The sequence below is a fragment of the Austrofundulus limnaeus genome, unplaced genomic scaffold, assembly GCF_001266775.1.
Source record: "Austrofundulus limnaeus strain Quisiro unplaced genomic scaffold, Austrofundulus_limnaeus-1.0 Scaffold303, whole genome shotgun sequence".
Lineage (NCBI taxonomy): Eukaryota > Metazoa > Chordata > Actinopteri > Cyprinodontiformes > Rivulidae > Austrofundulus > Austrofundulus limnaeus.
The window spans coordinates 588,308-598,010 of NW_013952705.1; the positions used below are offsets into that span (position 1 = coordinate 588,308).

The 9,703-nt window shown below is 39.4% G+C and overlaps 1 protein-coding gene across 1 annotated transcript in view; it reads right to left on the reverse strand.

Moving 5' to 3' along the window:
• ptpn4a (protein tyrosine phosphatase non-receptor type 4a) overlaps positions 1 to 9,703 on the reverse strand; it is a 95,782-nt gene that overhangs the window by 41,024 nt on the left and 45,055 nt on the right. The window contains exons 3-7 of the mRNA XM_014021733.1: positions 4,661 to 4,768; positions 1,998 to 2,040; positions 1,303 to 1,381; positions 1,004 to 1,048; positions 741 to 793 (exon numbers count right to left, since the gene is read on the reverse strand). Of these exons, the coding sequence (XP_013877187.1) occupies positions 741 to 793; positions 1,004 to 1,048; positions 1,303 to 1,381; positions 1,998 to 2,040; positions 4,661 to 4,768 (328 nt within the window). The remainder of the gene's footprint in view (positions 1 to 740; positions 794 to 1,003; positions 1,049 to 1,302; positions 1,382 to 1,997; positions 2,041 to 4,660; positions 4,769 to 9,703) is intronic.

Sequence of the window (9,703 nt, forward strand, 5' to 3'; positions counted from 1 at the left end):
GGCTGCGCTTTGTCTGGTTCCTCACCTAGGACCTGTCTGCCATGGGTGACCCTACCAGGGGCATAAAGCCCCAGACAGCATAGCTCCTAGAATGACTTCACTAAACATATATTTGCATTTCATGTATTATATTATTGCATTTGGCCCGCAGCCCTTGAATAGATTTTAATTTTGACCCTTTAGGGGAAAAAGCTTGGACACCCTTGCTTTAGAGGTTTTGTTGTTCTGACATGTATTACCTTTATTTTTGTTTATTATTGCAACCTGAATCAATAAAGTGAGGTTCGGACAATTTATGCTCGAATAAACCAATTTTCATCTACTGTGGGGTAAACTATTTATTAGAAACTGTATCAAATGTAAGCATTACCCATAAAAATCTGAGCAGCCACTAAAAAAAAAGAAGACACCATAAGCCAGTGTTTTTTAAACTAACCATCTGAGCAGTTAAGTAAAACCTTTCTTCTATTGATTTGCCTCAGAACATTATTTCACCATTACAAGATTGACTTGTGGAAACAAATAAAATAAAACCAAACATCTCATACAATATTTATGCTACCGATTGTAAAATATCACCCCATAGTTGAAATGGAATCGCCGTGGCTTCTGAGCAGCAGCTATAAATGCACCCCAGCAACCACAGTCATTACATTTAACAGTGCACAGCTAAAGCGAGCCCTAATGAATCGCCTCTCCATTGTTATGTGCAATGAGAGTATCCGGGGAGCACTACTTACACTGAACTGCATAGGATGCCAGCAGGGCAGCCGTGTTGTGAGGACAGGGCAATCTGGAAGCACCAGGAACAAATAAAAATTAACCAACAATAAACAGAAAAACACAGAGTTGATTTCAGTAGATATTTAAAATGATGCAGTTCCCCTTTAAAGAACGTATGGCTTGTATTTGCTCATGTGTGAAGGCAGTCCTGTCTTGGATTTACAAGCCAGAATAGATTCATATGTTTAAACATCAAATTTACAATGGATGGCAAACTCACCTTCCAGTTAATATATCTTGTTTAAGCTGAAGAAAATATAGGTACCTAAGAGGAGACAAAACAGGGAATTCAGATAATATATGAAAGAATCAGCTCATTTGCAATAATATATTTTTAAAGCAAAACTGTCCTATAATATTTAACAAGGATTTTTATACAAACCTCATGGCAAGGTCGTATCTCACTTGGCTGCCAATATTATATTTTTCATTTGTGATGAAGATGAAGTGATATAAAAACAAAAAGAGGCAACACCTCGTACAACACTCCAATCACGGCATCATCAGAACAAATCTTACCGTGTGTATTCTTCCTGAAGTTTACCCGGGTCAGTCACAAAAAATTTGACTCTGAAGCTCAAGTTATGTGGAGACCCTCCTGTAATAATGATTATAAACATTTATGAAACATTTCAGTGCCTAACAAATTCATTGTTTAATACAGTATAAACAGTAAATGGTATGAACTTATATAAAAGTCCTATAAAAGTGCTATAAAAGTTACTATAAAACCTCAAGTGTAATCTTAAAATCTGTATTTATACCTCAGATCAGCCTCCATCTACACACTGTATATATATAAAAAAATAAAACCTCTAMTGGTATTTTCACTAACTGATTCAATCAACCGGCAAGAAAACCGGGTTGAAGCACAGTTCAATCATTGCTGGGGGACAAGTACTGGCTTCACTCGAACTACTCCTTAATTGTTCATGTTACAAACTCTTTTACTCATTATCAAAAAAAGAGCAGAGTTGAAGGAAAGTTTAATCATCGCTTGAGGAAAATTCAGAATAGTAAATGGCAGTTTGGACTGTAGACTTTTGCTGGAGGTGAATGTGTGGATTGTTAATTGTTTCTACAGACTGCTGTCTCAACCAAACTGGAGTTGAATGAATTTTTTATTTTATTTTATTTTTTTGTGGGGGTGAGTGTTTCTGTTTTGTTCTAAGGCGGTGGAGAAGTTAAGGCAGTGTGTTGTGGATGTCACTTACTTTTTAACTGTTTTCTGATTGGCTTATTGGGATCCAGCCAGCGCTGTAAAATATTGATCGAGACACATTTAAGAGTCGCTCACCATAAAGCATGAACACACACAGCTTAAATTATTCACCAGTGGTCACAAACACAAACACAGAAACCTGTCAGGAAATGGAAACCAATACAGACAATCAAACTGAACTGTAAAGATGTTGGTTCCTGTCATTTACTCTTCTATATAAATAATTGTATGTTTTGGTGTATATACACGTGGAAAAAGTGTTTGTCCCCTTCCTGATTTCTTATTCTTTTATGTTTGCCACACCAAAAATGTTTTAGATCACCAAAAAAAAAAAACAAGTAAACACAAAATGCAGTTGGTAAATTAGGGTCTTTATTATTTAAGGGGAAAAGAAATCGAATCATACAGGACCTTGAGTGAAAAAATAAAAGCCCTCCTGTGGTTTATCACATCTTTGGAAAGCTGAGTTTAATTTCCCTAGCCACACCCAGGCCTGATTAATTCCACACCTGTTCTCAATCAAGAAAACACTTAAATATGACCTGCTTGACAAAATAAAGTAGACTGAAACATCCTGAAATGCTAGACATCATGTTAAAATAAATAAAATAAACTCAGGAACAAATGAGAAACTAAGTGTTATGRAAATATTTATTTAACAAAGACAGAAATACGTGGTCCAAGAGTGAAGGCACTCTGTGGAATGATCAGCTGAGTTTTATTGAGCTCTAGTCTGGAAAAGGTTATAAATCCATTTCTAAAGATTTGAGACTCCAGCGAACCAAAGTGAGAGCCATTGTCCACAAATGGTGAAAGCACAAAACAGTGGTGACCCTTTCCAGCGGTCGCCGCCGGCCAACCAAAATTACCCCCAGGAGTGCAGAGGACTCAAGAGGTCACAAAAGACCCCACAACATCCAACAAACTGCAGCCTCACTTGCTTCAGTTAAAGTCAGTGTTCATGCCTCCACTATGAAAAAAGACACAGAAACAAATGGATTGCATGGCAGAGATCCAAGACGAAAACCACTACTGAGCGAAAAGAACAAAAAGCTTTGTTTCAGTTTTGCCAGAAAACATCTTCATGATCCCCAACCTAGTCAACCAATACCTGATGAAACAAAAGTTGAACTTTTTGGAAGGTGTAGGTCACATTACACCTGGCGTTGATGTAACACACCTTTTCAAAAAAGGTAACAGTAAAATAAGGTGGTGGTAGTGTGATGGTCTGGGGCTGTTTTGCTGCATCAAGACCTGGAAGACTTGCTGTGGTAGACTGAACCATGAATTCAGCTGTCTAGCAAAAACCCCTGAAGAAGAATACCTGGCCATCTCTTCGTGACCTCAAGCAGAAAATCACTTGGGTTCTGCAGCAGGACAATGATCCAAAACACACCATCAAATCCACCTCTGAACGGCTTAAGAAACACATTTAACACTTTGGAGTGGCCTAATCAAAGCAGGGGTCGACAAAACCGTTATTTAGAATGTCCGAGACAAATATTTTCGTTTTGGACAACCAGATCCTGCCTCCTGATTGTCTGGTCGACAACCAAGAAAAAAAAACAATATAAATTAAAGTTCTCCTTTGCAGAATGTCATCTATCTTAAAAATCAAAATATTGCAGGTTAAATTCTTACATCTTCCACACTTCATTAGAGAACGCTAAACTGTGCACTTTTACTAAGGTCATATACTCCACTTTACATGAAATCCTTTGAGCTGTGTGCAGAACGAAGATCATGAATGTGGTATTGGGTGGTTTAGGGGGCAACCTCTAGGTGTAGAAAACTTTCAGTCAGAATATCTTTTGCTGGTTTAATCCCTGAGCCTTAAATACTCTGTGCGTGCCTCTCTTAGTGAAGTCTGATGGATGAGGAGGAGAACGAAGAAGTTCAACTCAAGCAGCTCCGGAAACTGTCAACCTGGCTAACTCAGAACATTTGTATACAGTAAACTTTACAGTACAATATACTATTTAAATTATATTGTTTCTTGAGGTTTTTTGGCATTTTTACGAAAGGACAACCAAACATTTTGGCAGACAAACAGATTTTGTCAACAGGTTGTCTGCTGGACAACCTGAAAAATATCCTTATGTCTACCCCTGCAAAGTATTGACCTAGATCAAATTGAGCTGCTGTGGCATGACGTTAAAAAGGTGGTTCATGCTCAGAAAACCTCCTCCAGTGTGGCTGAAATGCAACAATCCTGCAATGATGAATGAGCAGTCCAAGATTCCTCTGCAGCGCTGTAAAAGACTCATCGCCAWTTATTACAAACGCTAGATTGCAGTTGTTGCTGCTAATTGCTAACCCAATTAGGTTTAGGGGTCCATTAACTTTTTCACACAGGATCTTGTATTTTTGTTTTTAATTTCCTCTTAATAATAAAGACCTTCATTTATGAACTGCATTTTGTGTTCACTTGTGTTATCTTTGTCTCAGGTTTCAATTTGTTTGATTATCACAAATATGTAAGTGTGACAAACAAGTAAAATAATACGAAACCAGAAAGAGGGCAAACACTTTTTCACACCACTGTGTGTGTGTGTGTGTGTATTTATATACACATATACAAACATACTTATGTAACTTATCTAACTTTGTTAAGGTCATTCTAACACACACAGATACTTAAAGCAGGCAACTAACCGGTGAATCTGAGGTGTCATCAGCCAAGTGAAGGCCAAAGTAGTCTCTCTCGGTCAGCTCCAGGTGCTTAAATACAAAGTCCAGCAGCACTTGGCCATGATCCGACTTCTGCAGAAAAGCACAGGAAACGACAAATGAACTAGCTGCTCGGTGTGTTACTCAGCTCGCACGTCTGAGAAAAGTTGTATCGCTGCTCCCCGCTGAAAGGTCAGAGAGGGAGCAATGAAAAGTGCCGATTCCACTTTTCCCACCACAGACATCTTAAATTATTTAAAAACGCCCTCATTGCTGCAGAAATATTTCACTAATTTAAAATTCATCTGAAAATCGTCCATGTTCAGGCTTATTTAATATGGTTCCAACCTCATGGAGAACATGTTTAAGAAATTAAGCTGATAAATGCTTTTGGACTCATGTTTTCCTACAAGACCTCTTTGCAGCAGCAAAGCAAAGTTTAATAGCTCGCCCATTAAAAATAACATGTAACCACTTTATAAGGTGCTTTTCACTGGCTTGTACCAGTGAAATATATGTAACATTATTAGCTTCATCAGTCTGTTTAAGTGATTAAGTCAAATGTTAGTCATTTTTCTTTTAATGGCCTTACTGAGACATGGGGATGGAAAATGACAAGAATAGTGTAACTATAATTACTAGTAGTGTAACACACGTGCAGTGGTTATTAAAATCAGAACGGTATCTACATGAAAACATGAGATTTCCTTTTATTATACCCTATCCAAATAACTGGACCTAAAAATATGACAAAAATGCAGTTAAATTATTTTGGTGATATTGATGCAATCCAGAATGTGCAACATCACACTAATGGTAGAGAAAGAAACCAAAAAAAAAGAGTCTAGAGCAGGTTGAAAGGAAGCAAAAAGTGAGAAATAATTGATCCAGTCCTTCATTAATATCGCATCGCTTCCTAAGAGTGTGAGCCAGGCGAGAGGATAAACTGTGGGACCACAAGTGGAGCAGAAATTCACACCTGATCCTGCAACTCAGAGCAGGAGGCTTAAATTGTGAGTGTGTAGCTCCAGAGCTCCCAGTGGAGGACAACACACACACACAGTTCCTGTTTTTGTCCACTGCTCCGTTTTGCCCTGCTGACACAGTTTTACAGCACAGCATGTGTGAGGGAATGATAGCTGACAGTTGACATGTTGACCATGGCAGCCCTTTAGAAGAACTCAGAGTGTGTGTGTATGTGTGTGTGTGTGTACCGTCTATTGCTGTCAAAACCGGCTTAAACAGTTGTCATCTCTGGTCACTTGAGTGAGCTTTCCTACTCATTCTTGAGGAGGAAGAGTACTATTTGAATTAATGCTGCTTTGTAAGAAATAATTATATTTTCTGGAGTTATTCCATATTATATTGTTTAGATTTGTCAGGATTTTTTTTGCAAACAAAATACTTTTAACACTCAATCTGAAGTGTTCCCTAAATAAAACTCAATCTACACCTTTCATTTGGCCTTATTTTATTCTTCATATGCAAAATCAAGTATATGAAAATCAAGTATAAGAGTATGGTGAAGTAGACGAAGCAAGGGATGAAATGGTAAATAGTTTATATAGTCTGGACTTACTGGCCATTATAAGTGGGGCTGAGTGATAATTCAATAGCGATATACAGTATATCGCAATAAAAACATTTTCAATATCAATAGAAAACATGTCCAAAAAAATATCAAAATATTCAACTGTTGTAACTTTGATAAAATAAGCTAGGACCTTTCAGCTAAACAGATTCAACTTCAAAATAAAAGCTTCAAGCTATTTATTGATAGATGACAAATCTTCGCTTCAACATTTTGAAATGGGGTTTCTTTTTCTCTCTTGTCGACACATTTGAGCGATATCTCGGTGGACCGGTCAACCATTGTAGGGTTAATACGAAATTAATTATTGATTTAGGATGCTGTTACACTGAAATGAGGCATCTAAAAACTAAAGAGGGTGTCAATATGACACCCAAGTAGCTAAAAGCCTGCAGCTAAACAAGGTAAGCTAGCAAAAAATCTGTGGAGTAACACGCAGCAGCAGTTTTATGTTTCTCCACCATGCCTCATAACTGCTTAAAAATAAAACAGAATGATGTCTAATGAAAGGAGAAAATGATGCAACAGCTCAAGAGGAAATTGTAGATAAAAGAGGAAAGGTCGCGTCGCCAGTTTTGGAAAAATTTCAGATATTTTAAGTTTGACAAGAGTTAGACCGATGTTGTCTAAAACTAACCAACAATTATCGACGTCGACCCACATGAAAAACGTAGTCTCACCTATGGTCACAAACTTTGGATAGTGACTGAAAGAACAAGATCATGGATACAAGCGGTCGAAATGAATTTTCTCCGCATGGTAGCTGGTCTCTCCCTTAGAGATAGGGTAAGAAGTTCAGTTATCTGGGAGAGACTCAGAGTAGAGCCGCTGCTCCTCCACAACGAGAGGAGCCAGTTGAGGTGGTTTGGGCATCTAGTAAGGATGCCACCTGAACGCCTCCCTAGGAAGGTTGTTGGCAGCTGTGGCGGAGTGGTTAGGGGAGTCGTCCTGGAACTGGAAGGTCGCTGGTTCGATCCCCCATCCCGCCGTCTCAGTCGTTGTGTCCTTGGGCAAGACACTTTGACCCACCTTGCCTACTGATGGTGGTCAGAGGGTCCGGTGGCGCCGGACCCTCTGCACAGGAAACTGGTAGTTTGCCATCATCAGTGTGTGAATGTGAGTGTGAATGGGTGAATGCCTGTTAGTGTAAAGCGCTTTGGGGTCCGGAGGAACTTGAAAAGCGCTCTATAAGTTCAGTACCATTTACCATTTACCAAGGTGCTTCAGGCATGTTCAACTCGGAGGAGACCCCGAGGAAGACCCAGGATCCCTCTCAGAATGCTGGAAGAGGTGGCTGGGGAAAGAGAGGTTTGGGCTTCCCTGCTCAAGCTGCTGCCCCCGTGACCCGACTTTGGATAAAGCAGAAGATGATGGATGGATGAAACGCTCATACGTTTTTCGCCATATCGCCCAGCCCTAATTCTAAGTCTATATTGTTTATAAGCACTTTTATTCAGACTCAGAAATTATCAGATCTCATGTCAATCCGTGGGACCCCTAAATTTTGAAAAACCAAAGATTGTCCAACCAAACAAAATTTGTGCTTGTCCATTGCTTCTCCTTTGTAAGACGTGGCTTTTCAGCTGGATGTGGAAACCCTCTGTGCATTTTTCTACTGTGCTCCCTGAAAACCCATCGCCTGTCTGAGTAGTATTCTAAAAGCGTGCAGGCCAAATGTGTGCCAATCAAAGAGCAAACAGCCACACATTGTTTAAAAAAACTGGGCCACATAGGCAACCATGTCTGCATGCTGTTTGGCACATTATTTCTCTTTGCTTTTTTTACGCAACAAAAAAAATTAAGAAACGCTAATTGGGTAGAACTCCAGAAGAAACGCATCGTCACAATGAGCAAAGATAACGTAAACTAGGCGAGACATGTAAGAGCAAAAGAATGCAAATGAAAGAAGAGTCACAGAGACACAGAGAGGGGGAAAGAGAAAGCATGGAAGAAAAGGAGTGATTGACGATGTGACTCAGTGAGACAAACGCTCTTTGTGCAGTCTGCTAGCACGGCAAACTGAACAAGCGTCTGTGTGCATGAGAGTGAGGAAAGAGAGAGGAAGGAGACATTGTGATAGAGAGCAATCAGAGCACAAGTGACTGGCTGAGAGGGGAAAAAGGGAGGAAGAAGGGAAAGATGTGCTGATAAGTTTTATACCCTCAGGGTTTATCATTTGAATCAAAGCGGAACAAGACTCACAAAACACTTTGGTGGCACTTAAGGGGAAATCCCAGTGTCTTTATGGAAGGTTAACAAGAAAATGTGACATATGAACTTCCCTCCTTACACAGGAAACACAAAAGTGTGTGCGTAGGTGTGTTTGTGTGTATGTGTAGTGGCATTTACTACAAACAGAGGACCACTTTCACAGTATTTCCCAACAAAGTGAGGTCATTTGTGGGAAGTAGGAATCTTTTCCAGGTCCTAACGTTTTTGCAGCTCTACTAGTTAGGTTTAGAGGTAAGGTGTGAATTACGTTTAGGTTAATTTTATGGTCAGAAATAGACTAATAATGGTTAGGGTTAGGGAAAAGGTCTGACTTAGGCATAAATGCGGTTGCAAAATTAATGGAAGTCAATAAAGTCCTAAGTTTGATGAAAGTACAAGGATGTGTTTGTTTTTGTTACATGGTGGGGGCAATTTTTGACCATTTTCCCAGTACACTCAGGCTGATGAGGATCCACTGTTCCTAATGGAGATGAAAGCCTAGTCCCCATTGGTGGAAAATACTGTTGGTGGGTCAGGGGTTTGATTTAGGACTAAGATGTGAATAGAGTTTAGACTAGGTTTAGGTATATACTGGGTGGTAAGGTTTAGGGCAAAGGTCAGGGTTAAGCTATAAAATTACCAGAAAACGAATGGAAGTCAATCCACGGTGCCCTTGGGGATGTAAAAACAAACGTGTGTGTGGGTGTGAGTGTTGTGTGTGTGTTCATGTGTGTGTGTTTGGTTGTCTTAAAGAATGAGGGAAGTTCAGGAATGTTAAAGGCAGCTTGTTCAGACAGGAAAAAAGGCCACATGAAGTCATCCACATCTACATCAGAGTATTGAATAAATTGTTTCTTATGCCTTTTTCTAATATTAATTATTTATGTAACAACTCTATTTTTCCTATTTTTGTCCCCAAAGCATAAAGATTTGCTGGCTGTCCTGGTATGTGTGTTTTTATCTGCTTACCTAAGCTAAAATGTAGCTCGTTAAATGTGCTGAAGAGCAGCGTTATTACCACAATCAGACATTGGAATGACACAAAAACCCACAACTTCATGTCTTAAGCGTAAGCTCAAAGAGGTGTAATGAAGGTAGTCACCTGGATGAAACTAAAAGGGTTATCTCTGAGGCGGCAAAAAGCGGAAGCAGACAATGCTTTTGTGTGTGTGTGTGTGTGTGTGTGTGTGTGTGTGTGTGTGTGTGTGTGTGTGTGTGTGTGTGTG